Genomic DNA, 18962 nt, shown 5'->3' on the forward strand with positions numbered 1-18962 from the left:
CCCTTCAAAACTTTGAGATATGATCTATTGTATTAGTTTTTTATTACAAGCAATAAATTGTTCGGTAAATTTTTAAGTTCGCAATTTTTGAAAGACAAGTTGTTGACTTCATGTTGTTAATGTATAAGGTTAAAGGGTCACGATATTTACGAAAGTAGGGTAAACGTTCGACGCTCTTAAAAATTCCGATTTCAAGTGCCCAAGAATTTTATTTCACAAATTTGTAGCCGAAATATCAGTCTATCTGTCGAGTATAAAACCAACCGGCTAGTCCATGTACCAATTGGGTTTTTTGGGGTTTGAATTATGTGAATTTTTGACTACGGCAAAGTTGGTCGAAAGAGGGGTAAGTAAAAAAAACCCGAAAAAATTCCAGTTTTCGAAATACTTGATAAAGCGACTGGAATACTTCGAAGACATAATTCTTTATTGAGAAAACAAGCACTGACTAAGTTTCGTATTTGTTTAGTTGTCGTATAGAGCTGTTTAAAATCGGCCTTCTCGAGCCGTTAAAATCGGTCGATGAACGTCAAATCATAAAATGCTCGATAACTCGCCAAAAAAAGATCGGATGAAACTAAAAGTTATATTTTTGTGATAAGGGCTTTGAGGGTATTCTTCGAATGAGTTTTGAAAATTTTCGATTTTTCTATCCTTCATGGCCCAGCCGACGCTTACAGACAATTGCTCTTAAAATTCAGACTTGATTGCGATGTTTTAGTCTATGCTACTTCCTATTTGTTACAAGCCCGTGCAGGATCACCAAATACATTTATGTAGGACAAATTAATGTACCATATACAAAGTTCCTTTGGGCAATGATAATAAGATTCTAGTAGAAATGCTAGTCAAATCTCTGCTCAAAAACGTTATAACGGAATCTACAGCGATATATTTCCTGATCCTTTTGAGGTTTAATGCAATTGTGAACATCTTATTCTGAAGAGCCTTGGTATCGTGTTAAATTTTAAGGCCGTGATCTGCTACTCTAAGGAGGGGAAGGCAGTTTTCTGTGTGGACGATTAGAAGCGACAAGGTAAACAACTGGCTTGTGGTTCAGGAAAAGGGCTCAAGGGCGGATGGAGGATTATGTCTAGGGGTGGGGGCACCATCAAGGACTTTTTTAGGAGGGGGTGCCCCCTTTGCTTACAAACGCAAACCCCGATAATGAAGTAGATATCAGCTTATCTGGGGGGAGGGGTGTGCTCTCCCTGCACTCCTTCACTAGATCCGACCCTGTGGTTCCTTAAATCACCTTCAAAGCTTTGACAGCTTGTGAACCTGAATAATCAAACTCTCCTGCCTGACCAATCGACAGACCACCAGAGCCGAGCACAAGAACCTTGGAAAACTGAAAAGAAAAATGACCAAAAAAAGTTAGTAGCCTGAACGAATGCTAGAATTACACTGGTTCTCATCAACACGCGCGGAATTGTCCGTCGTCAAGATAAAGTGAGGTTTTGGTGGAAGTCAATCAAGGCGTTTCCATGACATTCCGTTAATAGACTCATGTCCTCGTTGCCCCAAAATGACATGGAAATATCTTGATATTTTTTATTTTCACCAATTAAACCCTCTTTTATTCCGAAGAAGACATCTAAATGACAAATGAGTGAGTGTAAGTCAAAAACATACTAAGCGATAAACATATTGATAAAACTCTTAAGTTTCACAAGGATGGAAACCATGAATCTGCTTTAGACCTGTGTTCTTACGTGTTTTCATTATCGTATCATACTAAAGGATATGAGTGAAATGCAATACCTTCTTTTTTTCAAGGACATGAACAGGTCGATGTAACACCTCAATGGAAGATTTTTCATCCTTGACCATTTTCATGAAGGCATCGAATAAATACTACGAGGAAATAAATATCAGATAGGGATTGGATGAGTAACTTGTTTCCATCCGTCCGTCCGTCCACCCACCCTTCTTTCAAGTCCCCCTTGATCTTTTCTCCCTCCATTTTTCCTTTTGTCCAGCGCACCATCTATCCATTTATTTTCAATCCATATCTTTCGCTTTCTTTTATTTGTTTCTGCATTTGATTCAAGACTATAGCTATGTTCTATCAACCCCGATACCTCAGTATCTGTTGGTCCTCCACAATGTTCTGGGTGAAACTGTGCTGTAAAGATAGGTTTTTTCCTGTGTACGATTCCCTGACAAATAAAAGAAAAAAGGGAAAGAAAAATATTGCACATTCCTCTGCTGCGTGGAATATCGTGCTTAGTTTTTTGTTAATCGATCATGCGGGGATTAGTTCTCTCAAGTCCGAGGCTCATGGGTAAAACATTCTTAACGACAGATAGAGTTAGAAATTAGAACTGGATTTTCGCGAAAATGATCGAAAACCAAAAGACGCAGGAAAAACTTTTTAAAACTGCGGTAATACGAGCAGCAACAAAATTGCGCAACTTGTAGCACAAAATATCGTTGCGTTGCAAGTTGAAGAGATACTTCGGATAATTTGCATTGTTGCGCGAAGTACAAACTCTCTACTCTTTGCAATGAGGCAAATTTTATGCGCGCGGAGTAATAATACGGTCAGTAGTATTACGAGCCACATTTTCGCGATTTTGTTGCCAACAAACAATTGTACCCGCATATGATGGAGATCTATGGAATCAAAGTAAGAAAGTACCACAAACATCTAAAAATATGTATGACGTACCTCATTGCTCAGATCGTTGGGATTATAAAACAAAGTCTTCCAATCAGATGGAAGAGTCGTATCATCTACAGCATAGCCGTGGTTCTGTGATGTGATGAAGGCTTCGCCATTAAGATTATTGATAACTGGCTGGTTGTGACCTCTAACAACAAAACGTCAAACAACAAAAATTAGTTAGAATCGCTATAGATCGACAAAATGTTTATAAAAAATTGCCTTGTGATGTTAATGTAGCACATAGCAGTTTACGGTCTTTCTCAATAGACCAATTCCGGCGATTCTCAAACAATGGGTAGTTTTTCCAATGGAATACAGAATGTCCGGCCAACAAACTCGAATTCATAAAATTTATTAGTGCTTATCGATTTTTTTCTTAATGTACCTTAGAATACATTGATTCTAACACAGACATTAACAATTTTCAGCAATCGGTGTTTGTTTCATGCTGTACTCAAAAACATATTTCAGCTTGTCCGACGTAACTAGGGACCCTGGGAGGAAGAACAATGAATGCTGGATTGGTGTTTAGCGCGCGTTTCCATGACATTCCATGCGCTCTCAAAACCTTTTTGTTTTCTGACAGTCTTGTTAACACTTTGAACGACGTTCACCAAAAACCTACTCTTGGTCGTCAAATTGTATGATTCCGTGCGTGATATACAATAATAACGATTGTTTTTAACGATAGGTTTTGTCACTTTGTTTTGCTGATTGTCCAATAGATTTCTGGTTGGCAATGTAGATGATAATTAACCAACACAATATTATGTCATCGTCGTATGTCCACCTATAATTCGTCTACTCGCCCATCTTACAGATAATGTCTCCGATGCATTTCCCCTCCCCTCCCCTCCCCTCCTATTCCCCAATCCCAACTCCTCGCAAAATAAAACAGAGAGCCTCTACACAGGCTATAGCTACACCCTATAAGGCTGAGTTTACACGGTACTGGACGAATTTTTAACTGGTCACCAAGTTGTACGTTTAGGGGTTCTATTCACACAGGACTCAGCTATCCGAAAAATAATTCGTAAGCCTATCTAGCCGTGCAAATTTGGAACCGGTTGAGTGTAAACGGAACGTATCTTTTTTACATTTAAAGAGACGGTTAAGTGTAAACGGTATGTACAGGTCAAATTTTTGACCAGTTACAAATTCGTCCGGCAGCCTGAGTCTCTTCCATTTTACCAATAATAAGTACTGACCTGTGTCCTAGTGATAACCTGAATGTTGAAGCTCCTGCAGCCAGTCCTACCAACTGATTTCCCATACAAATACCAAATATTGGCTCTGGACGATCATTGTCTAATACCTATATGAATATAAGACCATTGGCTCTGTTAGAGTTACTTGCTAGTTTTTGTATTTTATGACCTTCAACTCATAAACTATCTGCTGTGTGAGCTAAATTGTAACCTAAGCTGCCACCCAATTGGCTCAGTTGGTTGAGCATCGGAATGTTGTGCGGGAGGTCGTGGGTTCAAGCCTTGGCCAGACGGACCAGCACTCAGGGTCTTAAAATAACTATCTGCTGTGTGAGCTAAATGTAACCTAAGCTGCCACCCAGTTGGCTCAGTTGGTTGAGCATCGGAATGTTGTACGGGAGGTCGTGGGTTCAAGCCTTGACCAGACGGATCAACACTCAGGGTCTTAAAATAACTGAGGAGAAAGTGCTGCCTTCGTAATTACATCTACAAATGGTTAGACTTTCAAGTGGCTTGGATGACCACTTTAAATGGCGGTCCCATCTCTCCACACTTTATAAAGGACGTAAAAGAACCACTGAGGACGTAAAGAAACCCTAGCAGTTACCACCCTCAGTGCCTACACTTCATACTAACCACCTCATGAATATGTACGTAGAAAAGGGGGCTATATAAATAACAAATCAAAATCATTACAATAGATAAATGCCTTTTTTAAGCTGTTGATAGCATCCGTGGCTAGTGCGGGATCACCAGGGCCGTTAGACACAAACAATCCATCGTATTCCAACTGGCTGTAGTCGTAATTCCATGGTACAAGATGAACCTCTGCACCTCGCTGGATGGGAGTACGATAATATTAATCCAGTCAGTAAAAAAACATGCAATTTTTTTAGAAAAAATTGTTTCTGGTTTGCGGGAAAAAAAGAAAAATCATTAACGGGACGATAAACCAAAAATTAAACGCTCAGTAATGTACGTTAATGGATCTTTGTCCCTTTGCCCGGCATGTGTCAACCCAAGAGTATCATTTAATTGTTTAACGGTTGCATATGAGAACTATTATTGACATGCATATGTATACCCATCAAAGAAAGAATCTTATTCTAAAATGGGAAAAGAGCCAAGTTAAAAAGATCTATTGAATCCCCGCCCATCAAAAGCTGTGGGCACCCTTTCATCACAGTTTTGGTAAGCACTGCGCATCCCGAAAAGGAAGAAATAGAAAACGCGCACGTGCTGTGTACAGTTATAAAGCACGCGGGGGTTGATAGAACACGAGAGAAGTGTTAGGAGAAGCACGACGTGTAGAGGAGGGCTTCTCGACACCTCTCGAGTGTTGTGCCAATCCCCAAGTGCTTTATAACTGCCCACAGCACAGCAAGCAAGTTTCTTATTTCTTTTATAAAATGCAAAGGGCGCGTGCGTGCTGTGTGCAATCAGAATGCGAGATTTATAACAGTTATTTTATGAAAAACAAAATCCGGTTAAGGCCAATCGACCCTTTAACTTCATTTCGAATAAATGTTTTCCCAGTTCAAAAAGGAAGTCAGTTTTTTTCCTTTCAGTTACATTGCATATATTTTTTCAGCATCAGAGAAAAGAAATGCAAAGAAAATCAGGATGATGACGGATTAAATGAGGAAAAAGAATAACAAATCTGTATGTAGATGAACACACTATAGTCATAATACTGATGACTAGTGGTTACTAGTTGGGACAGCGTTGGCGTGTTGAATACAATAAGTGAATAAGAATGGCTAGTGGTTACTAGTCGGGACTGTGTTGGTGTGTTGAATACAACAAGTGAATAGGAATGACTAGTGGTTACTAGTTGGGACTGTGTTAGTGTGTTGAATACAACAAGTGTATAAGAATGACTAGTGGTTACTAGTCGGGGATGTGTTGGTGCGTTGAATACAACAAGTGAATAAGAATGACTAGTGGTTACTGGTTGGGACTGTGTTGGTGTGTTGAATACAACAAGTGAATAAGAATGACTAGTGGTTACTCCTTTTTGTTCCCTAGTCATAAGTCAATCAAGCAGAGTCCCTCGCCGGCACCTCTAAAAAGTTTCAATCAATCATTACCGTCACTAGATTTCTTATGATATTCTGTTTGATTCCACAGTCAACTACCACGACTTTGTGAGGATTTCCTTTTCCATACACCAAGACTTCCTGTTGAACAACAAACAGTATAATAAATCAAACAATAACATAACGACCAAGGATCTGTTATAATACTTCGTATAGGGTAAGGTCATAAAAGTGGTCCAAAAAGGGACCTGTTGAAATGCTCGATAGTGGGTGTTCGCAGTGACTATATTTCAATTCACAAATACTGTTGTTTAACATACATGCAAACAGACGCAAGTACACTTACCAAGGGCGGATCCAGCCAAAATTTTAGGGGGGGGGGCTAATTGAGTTTAGGGGAGGGGGGCTAATTGAGTTAAGGGGAAGGGGGCTTCAGCCCCTCTTTTTCCCCCTGGAACCGCCCTTGCTTACATCCGTTTTAGAGATATTTGAGAACAAGAGTAGATCTACTTTTCTAGATCGGAGGGAGGGAGGGAGGGAGGTCTGTAGGCGTGTAGTTCGGCGGTACACGGTATTCGCCCAAGAGAGAGGTACCGGGTGAACTGTTTTTATTACTCATCAGCTTTTCATCTACTTCATCTACTTTACATGTTTCAGATCTACCCTTTATATATTATAAACCCGTGGGAATTTCCCACGGTATTCTACAAAAGTTACGTTAATACTGAATAAGTAAAAGATATAGATAAAGATTATAAGGCATTATTAAGATATAGATATAGTTAAAGTGTATATGACACGAAAAAATTTTAATGTTAAGAATGTGTAGTTTATTGGCATTAATAAGAATATCACGGTTAAATTTGTTCCAAAAACGTATTTCTCTAGAAATTCAAAAAATTTTAGCACGAGTTGTGACGTCATTTTGTTTACAAGTCTCCAGATTTAGTTGCAAATACACGAAATATGTTTGAATATAGAATCTTAATTTCAAGTAGTACACTTTTCAATTTCCCAACATTGGAAGAGTACTACGTAAGCTATCAAATGAAGCTGACTAAAATATGTCTTTTGTTGTTAATTTATATGAATTACAATTTATATTTAGTACATTACTACTGAATCTAGAGTACGTGTCAACAAAATGACGTCACAAATTGGGATTAACTTTCGCAAATATCTCAAGAAATAAGCTTTTGAAACAAATTTTGTTACGATATATTTATTATTACTAACAAACTATACATTTTAAATGATGGAATGTTTTCGTGTCATATACACTTTAAGATACATAGTTTTGGCTTTAACTCTAATAGTTGTGACTTCAATTTTTGGGTTCGTAACAATGCCTCCCGGAAAATCTTTAAAATTCCCACTTCTGGAAAGGCGTTAGCCCAGTTTACACAGTTAGTATCATACATTTTAGTGGTTTCAACCAAACCCTCCCCTCCCCTCTCCCCTTCATACCTTTGTTGATACTTCAGCCATCAAATTTCTTTTGTTAGGATCTGTAAATTCAACAGGCTGGTCCTCAAACTCAATTTTCGCCAAATGGGTTCCCTGTGTTAAAACAAGAAGCAGGATATACTCGACTAAGATGACTCAAAAAGGATCATTAAAAACTCAGATTCTGTTAGTGGAAACCAAAATTTTTTTTGGATTTTGCATCCAACGCGCCTCAAAAACCAGCCTATGGGCCTGGGTTGATTTAACTGGTGCCGTAGAGAGGTTTTGATATATGAGCGCATGCGTACGATAGTATAGGCGGTATTATCATATGACCGTGAATCTTAGAGCCTGGACACTAGCAAATCGAGCAATCTGATTGGATAGATCGCATCGCGGACTGGTCAAGATTCTCCGGTATTAACCGGTCCGATCGCATATTAATCTTACGGCGAAAACATTTTGTCCTTTTCAATGAAAAGTGGTCATATAATAAAACTCTTATCAACCGAGCCTGGTCGGTCTGTACGGGATAATCTTGACCTCGGTCTGTACATTCCGACCTCGGTCAAGATTATCCCGTACAGACCCTCGCTCGGTTAATAAGATCTAAGTATTGACTTACAGCACGTACACGGTACAACATGCCGTAAGAGCGGTTTCGTTAAGAGTGGAAAACAACGGTACTGGCTTACAGCACGTACACGCTACGACATGCCGCAGAGCGGTTTTAGTTGGTACTACTCTTCCCAGTAGACCGAGGTAGTTGTGATTTTTTAATCGCCTTCGTAGCGTCTGTTATGTTATCCGCAAGTACATTTCAAATCGACCACGTGATGCCAATGTAAGTTGTACCACGTGGACAAGTTTTTTACACTACGTAATCAAAATTCAGTCAAGTTTTAATCACGTGGTGTAAAAACTTGTCTTCGTGTTACAACATTGGCATCACGTGGGGGATTTGAAATGTACTTGCGGATAACATAACAGACGCTACGAAGGCGATTAAAAAATCACAACTACCTCGGTCTACTGGGAAGAGTAGTAAGAGTAGGAAACATACGGTACTGACCTACAGCACGTACACGGTACGACATGCCGCAGAGCGGTTTTGGTAAGAGTGGAAAACAACGGTACTGACCTACAGCACGTACACGCTGCGGCATGACAATGAAATACCTCCCAATTGTCTTCCAGCAGAGCAGTTTTCGTATGACAGTGAAAAGTTCACAGCACGAACACGGTCGTGACACAGCAAGCGATACGCCAGACCAATCACATTACTCTGTATCCAATCAAATACTCGGAACACGGCATAAACACTGCGCGGACACGGACACGCCAAGGTCACGGCACTGTCAGACCAAACACATTGTGCGAGAAAAAATTCAGCCAATTAGAATTCTAGAAACCATCACGGTCACTGCACGGCACGGCACGATTACGGCACTGAGCTTTTCACAGTCATGCGAAAACTGCTCTAATTCATCCAATCACAATATGTAGTTAGGGATACGATAAGATACGGTACGATTACAGTACGACTACGAATTTGCCTTCGGTATCGTAGTATCCCACTCATATGCTCGATCAAATATCTTGCTTTCTTATACTGACCTTTTCTCTCACTATCTTTGTTAATCTTCTTGTATCAATGCCGTATAGCGCTGGTACCTGTTGAAATACCAATGAAAGCAGCATATAATTCCTTAATCATTGTGTATGTTGCATGTTTGCAAAGAGCAGGCGTAGCTCAGTTGGTGAGTGCGCAGTTTGGAGCTGGCGGTCCACGGTTCAATCCCGGTTCAATTCCTCTCGTCTGTTTCGACTCCTTTCTATTCTTTGTAGCTGTAGCTTTAAATACCCTTATAAGTAACATTGATAGTTTGAGGGGATAAAGGGTGCAACTTCGAATACGTCTAACACGAGTCTCTGGCTCGGAAGAATTGGGCGACCACGCCCTCCAATCTCGAAGTAAAATAAAATACCTTATTCTCGTTTTAAAAAGATTCACATTACATGCTTGATAAATCATTTAAATCATTCAGCTTAATAACCTCAATTCTGATTTGGCGGGTAAAGCCACCCTTTTCCTAGATTAGCCACGTGACAATGCACAGTCATTCATGTGCAAATAAACGATGTTAGACGACAAACCTGGTCCTCTTTGAGCCATTGCGAGAGAGATTTTACAGCATTCCAATGGCTGTATCCATGAGTATAATCCTGTACTATAAGACCAGCAACCTAAAAAATGTCAGAATTTTTTTTACAAAGTTTGATACTTAAAAAGCTTATGAGCCAAAGGTTGAATGATTTAATTAGCAATGCACTGAAACACATAGATAGATAGGCAGAAAGACCAGAGTTAACTCTATACAGATAGACAGATATAACCCGGACAGACAGACAGACAGAAAGATAGACAGGCAGGTAGATAGACATATATAGAGTAGCTTAAAAGGAGGGTATCTGAGGTCGTACACCGAATCCCCCCTTCCCCTTCCCTCAGTGAGCGGATGATTTGTAAATATTTCAAATACCTGAATATTCGAAGACTCGACATTTTTTAATAAACCATACACATCCAGCTCAGTGGTATTAGGTACTCCATAATTCCCAATAATAGGGTATGTCAGCATTAGAATCTGACCCTTGTAGCTTGGGTCTGTAAGTGCTTCAGGGTAGCTATGAAAATGAAATCACAATATTTGTATTATAATATTTTTTTGAGTCATTATTTCTCCCTCGTCTATGGTCTATATGGTTTCTATACGGCCTTTTATAATGCCCCACTTCTATCTCTAGATAATGACAGCTAATTCTCAGGCGTGTGAGAGCGTTTCTATGCTTGATGTTAGGAATGCGGAAGAGATATGTTTCAGGGGAATAATTACATTTAAAGATGAGATATGTCCAGAGTTTTTTTTTTTTTTGACCGTTTTTCTTTTCATCATCACACACCTCCCTGAGCCATGTCTGGAACTCAATATCTTTTAACCTTTGTTTTACAGTCTTGCAGTATTCTAATTTTGTCTGGACTTGGGTTCCTGACCCAGTCCCCAACGTATTTATCCAGACCTCACCGAGGCCCACTTTGTATATCGTATCTTTAATTTTCTTTAACCAGACTGTCTTATTTTCGTTTTCTAAGCAATCTAAGAATAGATCATGAGAGAGGAAGCCACTTCTGGGTTCTCTCAGATTGTTTAGAAAATTGAATGTCCTACATTTGGCATCGATAGATAGAGGATATCTTCGCAGCTCGGCCCTATACATGCATTATTTGATGCATTCTTACCAACTCCGAGGACTAATTTACAAACTTTTACATGGAATGCTTCAATTGGACCTCGCTCTTTCTTTAATACTTCTACCCCCAAACTTCACTCCCATACAGTAATATGGGGATCACCCATGATTAAAAAAGGCCAAATCTCCAATAATAATAATAACAATAATAATAATAACAATAATAGTAGTAATAATAATAATGAGGATGAGGATGAGGATGATGATATATGCCAAAAAAGGCCAAACAAAAAAATGGGGGAAAACAAAACAGACAATATATCATTCTACTTACCCAACTAACCCAGTATTAAAGACAAGTTCTCCAGTAGAAGAAGTGCTGTGACCAAATGAAAAACCTGAAAGATTCGTTCCATCCTCTAGTACAAGTGAGGCCCTGAGGGTCTAAAAAACCAACAAATACAGATACAATATATAACCTCTTATCTTCCCCCCCTCACCCTCCTAGCAGACTATTTTCGCGTTGATCGGTTCAATGACTTCACAAGCCGTCGACAAGCCGTACATGTGAACCTACTGGCTCTACGTGGGCAAAATCGAAGCAACATCATTTCATTTTTAGATTTCTTATATTTTTTTGGAAGGCATGTATTTAATGCGTGTACCTTATGGCCATTCGTCTTTTTGATAAAATTGAATTATCGATTTATTAAATTTGGCCCCAATTTTCGATGTTTTTATTAATTAAAATTAAACTTTGAATTCCATTTTTTCAATGTTCGAGTTGTCGTTTAAATAGTTGAAGAAATTGACAGACACAGAGAGAAAAATCCCACACCTTATGGCCATTTAAGGTTTTAGCAAATCAAATTGTTAACTTTTTAGTTTTTGAATTCATTTTTCATTTTTTGCGCTAAAAAGACTATCGTTCCGATCATCACCCTCCCATTTTACCCGCTTCAACATAACCAAAATCAAAAATTGAGGTAGAATACATAAATTGAAACTACTATTTTTTCAACTTGATAAACTTTGATGCACATACAGACAGATGCATATCAGCCAATCAAAAGCGTAGCATTCATAACCAGGCGGCCGACACAAAGGTAGAACAACAAGCCTAAGAGGTGCGTCTAAGGCACCGCGGCGTCAACATGCATAGTGCTGTGTTGATGTTTCGGATCGAAGGGCATTGTATTTGCCTCTAACGTTGCATCTATGATCGATATGGCTGTTCTTAAACCTTGGGGAGTACAGCCAACGGTCCCCTAATTGCCAGCAAAACTTAACACCTAGTGATTTTCACATAAATATCAAAACAAATGAAATCTGCGTTCCTAAATCAGTTAAAGAACTGATTCCACCAATCAGAGACAAGCGTTCTCACGCCTGAAATGGACAAAGTATTAGTGAATACAAGACTGTAGATTTTACTGTAAGAGGAGACAAAAGAAAGCTTACTCCGCTTAACAGGAAAATTACACAAAAACAGAAAGCAAAAAACTATATTTCAAAGACATATAAATTAATATTAATCGGTAGATACCCCCCCCCCCCCCCCCGACGCTCCCGCCGTTGTTTGTTTTCACGTGCAGAAACTTTGTTTGTGATATCAAGCGATAGCTTTGCGGCCTATGATCGATTGGATGTGAGCCAACACTGTGAAAGCTTATTTCGGCAAATAAAGGTGAAGAAATCAAGTCTGTCATTTAAGATGTTTTTGACAGCAATTGACACACCTGGTATAATCATATGGTCTTTAGACCAGTCAGTACGACCTTATCTCATGAAGAGAAGATTTACGTGAAGAGAAAATTACGAAGGTAGGTCGCTTTAGAACGAACTTTTTTTATTATTTCACTGCTTCCTTCATTGCTCACTTGTCAATTAACAAATTTCTCAGGTATTTTCTGGAACCCTGACAGGAAGATGTCGGTTTACTTACACAGAGACGAGAAAAGAGTATGTCTTAGAACGCAAGATCTGACAACTGAAAGAATAAAGCTTATTTTTCAGGTAAGCTATTTATATTTTATACGTGTAAGTTCTTTATCCTCAAAATGTTTATTCATTTATAGAAATGCGCCATAAGTTCCCATACGTTTGTGAATAACTAATGTCTATTTGGCATACTTATATTTTAAGATTAAACTATTCGGATCGATCGGTAAAATGATAACTTTAAGGACGCATAAGCCTGAGAAAAGTACTTTCACTTTTAGGAGAATCATTTTAATCCTACTTGGCCGTACTTGAACAAACAATTATTCCTGTATTCAAAACTGTTGGTTTAGTAATTTCATGTTCTCCTCTTGTTCACTTAAATCCGCTAACAACTTGTTAACTCTCTAAAGGAATGTTCTCACGGAAAACTATTCAGTGATGTTTAATTTTTAGTTTATTTTTTAAACGACGATATCCTGTCAATTTACACTTTTGACATGTTGATTAACAGACATGGGGTTTTTCATATTACCCCCCCCCCCCCCCCCCTTGGCGCCAATGGAAAGCGCAAACATATTCCTCCACCATCCACCACCATCGGCCGACTAACTAGTATACAGCTTAGGGGCATAGACAGGAGGGCCCAGCACACCCCATCCTTTTGTAATTTTTTAGCGCAATTTAGAGCAATGAGATTGGGTTATCGCGAGTGACAGTTTAAAAGTGTTACAAATTTTAGTGAATATTTGCCATTTGTAGAAAAGGAATGATAAATGACATCAAAACAATGTTCTCGCTGTAGCCCGACTTTAACTTTTATGATTTTCTGTCCGTTGGTCTGTCTATCCATTCATTCATATTTATTTATTGATTGACTAATTCATTCATACATTCATTCATTTAATTTTATTATCTATCTTATTCATTTAAATAATTGATTAATTAATTTATTAATAGATTATTTATTTATTTATATTTATTATTTATTTCTCTTTATTTCTTTATTTGTTTGTTGATTGATTGATTGATTTTATATTGGTAACTGTATATGTACGACGTACAGCATTCTCCGTCTGTCAATAAGTGAATAGACCCCTTTCAGTTCTATTGTTATAGTTCTATTGTGAGTGGGACTGACATTGCTAATTGATAATAACTTTTTCCCTCTAGGTCAGTCCTGAAACTGTTTACTTGAAGGAAGAGTTTAGTGATCTGGTAATAATTCCAGACATAGATGGAAGTTTTCAGCTGGCCGGTTTACAGGATGGTCATTGCTATGATGTTGAGGGTTCACCGCTACAGTCGAGTACCACCTCTAGACTTTGGTCATCAACATCATCACCTGTTACAGCAACTTCTGCCCCTGTCTCCAACAGTCTTGCACTTTCTTACAGTCCAGCATTTTCTTCAGTACTGGCATCTGGTAGTGGACATGCCAAACGCAATCTATCATTTTCCCTAAAGGTCGTTCTGGCCAAAATGACACATAACGGAGCAAAGGTGGAGTTTATCGAAGAAGACCAAACATTCGTCACCTTGACTGAAGCAACCGCAAATGTGCCACACATAACAGCAATCGTGAAAGATGCTTTTAACAAGCCAGATATAGTCTTGGTAACTTCCAACGGGCTAGCTGTCAAAGATTCATCTGGGACCCAAGGTAAGAGTGCAGGAAAACGTTTATCGGATATCGAGCTACTTTTATTTCTAATACAGTTTACATGCATATGGAAAAAACGATATTATACTTGAGCTTACAAATATTGAATTGCGTGTCTTCGTGTTCTTTGTAATTGTTTTGCTAAGCCAAAATTTTTAATCTGTTTTTTAAAGGGTTAATGTTTTGGAAAGTTCCAAGCCGAAAAATTTATGCCATACGAAAAGAGGAAGCAAAAGGCACGACTGTGAGACCCAAGAGAAAACATAAAGAATGTGAATATAATAATGAAGATGACCTAGATTTCCTAAAGAGCCAAATTGTTGAGCTTGGAAGAGTTGTCCAGGGAATGTCTGTTAAACTCGATGAAATGCACCAGTTAACCGTGTCAAAAGGCGAGGGCATGAAAGCAGCAATTGATCAGTTCCTAAAGTGCAAGATATGTCTGTCGTCACCAGCACAAGCACCGTGTGTGTCATCATGCTGTGAAATAGTAATTGGATGTGCAACTTGCTTAGATAGGTGGCTGGAAGAGGATGAAGAGAGAGGATGCCCTTGCTGCAGAGCAGCAAGGTTTGACTTCAAACCAGTCAAACTCAGGGGTGTGGACACTATCGTACAAGCTATTTATTAATAAACTTTTATTAAGGAACACAATGATAAGCTAACATAACCACTAAAAAGTATTTGTTGTTCATATCATATTAGCCATTAGGTGATTTAGCCCTAATAGCTGCCAGTTGAGTTTTGGTGGACTTTATTTTTTTGCTAAGAAAACGAAATTAAAAGATTAAGAAAAACAAGTGTTAGTCAACATCAACGAGTGCCAAGTCAGAAGACAAAGAATGACATCTTAGCAATTTATATTATTACCCATTTAAAGGTGGAAAATAGTTGGCGCCAGTTGAGTTTTGGTGAACTTCCCGTTTTCACGAAAAGTGAAAAGACCAAGAAAAAAGGTCAAGCTACATATTATTGTGTTTTGTTATGTTAAAAAACCACGGTCATAAAAACTCGATTGCAATATAAGTCATTTGATTGACGTGTAACACACTGTGGGTAGAACTCAAATACTATTAAGACTTTCAGTAAGATAATGACTAGGATAATTATATCCAACTCTCTAGTTTACGCTTATGCTTGTGCAGCAAGCGATTGTGATAAAGTAATATAATAAATTAAAGCTCGTTGAAATAAAGAAGGATTTCCATTTACTAGTTGATTAAATATTGCTTCATATGAAGCAATATTTTGGAGAAGCAGTTGCTCCCTCTGCGTCGACAGCTCCTGATTTCCTTGTAAAGGATCCAGACCAAAACTGCCAAATCTTGTGAGATTTCCTCCATTACCTTCATAGATCTGTGCTGCAGTCAACCCATCAGGGACCTGTTCTTCTGTCAAATTTGCAGTTCCATTATTTGCCTTCATCATTTCAATAGGTGTTTTCCTTTTCCCGCCTTCATTATACAAAAAAGATATGAAAAAATCTTAATGGCATCAGAATTGTTTCGGGAAATTAAAATTCCACGTAAAACAACTGTCTTACTTGCAGGTCTGCAGTTCCATGACTGAATTAGACGATTGATTCCAACTTGAACCACGTGGGTTGTAAATGTAGAAACGCAGAACTTTGTGCACTCATCGTCCATTCGCAATTGCCCAGCCTCCACCATATTGTTTAGACAGCTCTTTACTGGGTAGTTAGCTCGTTGGTTGACCTCGCTCCAAAATCTTTCAACTGGAAGATTCTTTCAGGGAAGAATTTTGAGAGTTAATTTCAGTTATCATATTCGTCCACAGTATTAAATTAGATAATATTTTCTTGAAGATTATAAGCGATGGCATTCGTACCTTTTTTGAAGTCGTTCGTCGATGTGGATCTTTAGTTGGGTCATTTCTAAGAGGAGCAAGCAATTCTTGCATCCCCAACGATAGGTAAAATTCGCGCCCTTGATCTGTTCTTAGTTGATCCCAAAGACCATACTTCATTACGACAGACCTAAGGATTGGAGTTAAACAAATATTAGAATAGAATAAATAGATTGCATTAAAATTCGAAATTTCGTAAAACACATACGAATTGGGACGGGTTTTTAAAAGTCGTTATAGCATGGGCTACATTTGTATCAGTAATGTAGTGAGGGCCTCTTGGATCCCTTAACGTTGAATAGATTACCGCTGGCCGTCATTAGGCTCAGCCATGACTCGGCTACCGCTGACCAGTGAATGCTAGGTCGGCCATCTTGGATTGTCTGTTTTGCTCATTCGTGAGTAACAGGACTCTTTTCATTGTTAAGTCAGTCTCCTGTAATGTTAATCGATTATCAATTATCATCGTTCACTCGTAATTTACCATTATACCCCATTGTATTTCATAGGACTTGACATCGTCATCTTCAAACAAGTATTGCTTCATAACAAGGTCACATCTAAAATGATGAAGCACTCGAAAGTAGTGATGGTTTTACTCGAAAGTTTATATTACTTAAACCATCACTGCACAGTCACTGTAATAACTGTTTATATTTAATATTTATTTATATATCTTTCTATAAAATCTAGGATACTTGTAAATATAAACAATTATGATTTCTTATATTCATTTCTATTTAAAGTGTGTAAATAAATTGAATTGAATTGAAGGAAAAAATATTTAGAATTCTGCAAACCATAGGACCATGTTCAAGTAAACCACTAGTACCTGTACACATTTTCATAGATGGCATTGTTGTTTTTCACTGGCATTGTGCAAAATCCAACTACCATCAGGGAATATCCGTCAATAGCACACACGTGTGTCACTCCATAGTCAACCAGCTTCTCATTCTGGTCACAGTGTAGTTTGTGTCCAAAATAAAGAGCTTTATATGGAACAGGATTACGTAATCTTGCTGTGTCGTTAGCTCGAGCTCTGTGGTAATGTGGAGCAATTTCCCTCGCTGTTTCCGATAACCGTCTTTGGCTAACGCGAACGCCATTTGATTGAAAATAACCTTTTAGCATTTTCCTTCCATAGGTTGGACCCAACTAAAAATGAAGTTCAACATGCCAATTTAGAAACGAAAGAGTTGAGAAAGAAATATTACAGTTCTAGATTTACTATACCTCTGATATTGCAACCGAAACGGCTTCTTTCAGGTGCTGTTTCCCAAGTCCAGATCTGTAGTGAATCTCCTTTTGATTGCAAAAGCGTCGCACCGACCGCTCGCTTAATCCCCTCGTGTTGGGAAGCAATTCGTTAAGCACCTTACTAATTTCCTTGTATGATTTTCCCTCAACTACAAGCGTTCGGATGAATTCAGGATCAAATCTTTCCATGATACGTATGTCCCCCTACCTGGAGTCATGTACTTTCAGAAAGGAAAATTATAAAAACAGTACTCTTGCGGTCATACCGTTTTGGTAGCTCGCTTATGTATGCTACGCCTGTGATTGGATAAATGAAACAGGAAGTGTATACTTGGCGCCATTTTAATGACCGGCAGTTGTCTGCATTCAACAAAGATTAACGTGGGAGAAAAATAGTATTTCATTCCTCTTCATTTAACTTTGTTTAAATTTGGGATTTTAAAATTGGGAATCGATCGGAACGATAGTCTTTTTAGCGCAAAAAATGAAAAATGAATTCAAAAACTAAAAAGTTAACAATTTAATTTGCTAAAACCTTAAATGGCCATAAGGTGTGGGATTTTTCTCTCTGTGTCTGTCAATTTCTTCAACTATTTAAACGACAACTCGAACATTGAAAAAATGGAATTCAAAGTTTAATTTTAATTAATAAAAACATCGAAAATTGGGGCCAAATTTAATAAATCGATAATTCAATTTTATCAAAAAGACAAATGGCCATAAGGTACACGCATTGTATTTGACAGCTGAACAGCTGGGTTGAAAAAAGAGTTTTTGAAATAATCAATAAAAAGGCTATTTAATTTATTTCTAGGGTTTATTTTCAAGGTCATTAAGGACTTTACGTTTGTTATGCAAATAATAAACCGGCACTTAATAACGCATATAAAGCAAAACAAACCAAATTATCATAACCTCTGTTTGCTGAAAGGTATTTGAACAAGGAATTTACAGTTCTTTAAACATCAATAAGTAAAGTAAACAGCATAAGCTTTAGATGTGTTTAAAAATACCTTTCTCGGCTCGATACTGTGAGCAGAATCCCTTGGTGTTGTGTGGAAGAAAGCCAAACACGGCCTTTTGTAAACGAGGAGGTCGTTTTGGCGTAACGTACGAACAATTGATCGGCCGAGAAAACCAGAGGCTTTCAAAAGCTGTGCCATTTTTGATCGCTTTGATAGTTTTTGAGGACCAAAATCTAAATAATTCTCATTTGTTTTACTATTTGTACAATAGTGTTGATTAAATGATTAGCAAAGTCCGATATACTACGTGACACGTCAATTAAAGACAGCAAAATTTTCTTTACAAAAAAGACCAAAAAAGACAAAAACAAAAATGAACTTAACTCTACGGTATTAAAAGCAGCCTCTCACACTTTTTTTTGGCTGGAAAGAATAAAGGCTTAAACCCAAGAGTTTCGCTCTTTGTAAGGCGGAAGTAGTTTTCTCATCTTTCGCCAAGACCTTAGGCTAACTATTTCATCATCCAAAACATTGCTGGATCAAAAAGGGAAAAGCCACGTGACGTTATATTCAAATTTTATAGTTTTGTTTAGGTTTGGTAGGATGGCTCATTGCTCCATGAGGAGGGGGTACTGGTGGGAAGCTTTAATT

General features: G+C 38.2%; 3 protein-coding genes and 1 long non-coding RNA gene across 5 annotated transcripts; 2 read left to right on the forward strand and 2 right to left on the reverse strand.

Annotated features, from left to right (window-relative positions):
• Window positions 1-892: 892 nt before the first annotated feature.
• LOC116298025 (carbamoyl-phosphate synthase [ammonia], mitochondrial) lies at window positions 893-18840 on the reverse strand. The gene is made up of 13 exons (XM_031706364.2): window positions 18360-18840; window positions 10951-11060; window positions 9908-10052; window positions 9522-9611; window positions 8982-9038; window positions 7386-7478; window positions 5970-6059; window positions 4589-4717; window positions 3880-3986; window positions 2675-2816; window positions 2085-2162; window positions 1765-1857; window positions 893-1351 (listed from the first exon to the last, which is right to left on the reverse strand). Exons 1-13 carry the CDS (start codon window positions 18507-18509, stop codon window positions 1247-1249), a joined length of 1389 nt encoding a protein of 462 aa, XP_031562224.2. The 5' UTR covers window positions 18510-18840; the 3' UTR covers window positions 893-1246.
• Window positions 12231-14851, forward strand: LOC148907078 (uncharacterized). 2 transcript variants are annotated; one of them, XM_089036464.1, is made up of 4 exons: window positions 12231-12439; window positions 12520-12632; window positions 13731-14220; window positions 14394-14851. In XM_089036464.1, the coding sequence occupies exons 2-4, from the start codon at window positions 12546-12548 to the stop codon at window positions 14849-14851; spliced, it is 1035 nt and encodes a 344-aa protein (XP_088892590.1). In that variant the 5' UTR covers window positions 12231-12439; window positions 12520-12545. The 2 variants fall into 2 exon arrangements, with proteins under 2 accessions (XP_088892590.1, XP_088892589.1); XM_089036463.1 differs by having other exon boundaries at window positions 12231-12632.
• LOC148907079 (uncharacterized) lies at window positions 14844-17893 on the reverse strand. The gene is made up of 5 exons (XM_089036460.1): window positions 17323-17893; window positions 16919-17244; window positions 16069-16216; window positions 15764-15965; window positions 14844-15674 (listed from the first exon to the last, which is right to left on the reverse strand). Exons 1-5 carry the CDS (start codon window positions 17533-17535, stop codon window positions 15352-15354), a joined length of 1212 nt encoding a protein of 403 aa, XP_088892586.1. The 5' UTR covers window positions 17536-17893; the 3' UTR covers window positions 14844-15351.
• On the forward strand, window positions 16216-17095 carry LOC148907080 (uncharacterized). The gene is made up of 2 exons (XR_016121083.1): window positions 16216-16484; window positions 16596-17095. It is a non-coding gene; the product is annotated as an uncharacterized LOC148907080 (long non-coding RNA).
• Window positions 18841-18962: the final 122 nt, after the last annotated feature.

Source organism: Actinia tenebrosa, unplaced genomic scaffold (assembly GCF_029948245.1).
Source record: "Actinia tenebrosa isolate PJP-AT-01 unplaced genomic scaffold, QUT_ActTen_1.0 PGA_scaffold4__44_contigs__length_22323623, whole genome shotgun sequence".
Lineage (NCBI taxonomy): Eukaryota > Metazoa > Cnidaria > Anthozoa > Actiniaria > Actiniidae > Actinia > Actinia tenebrosa.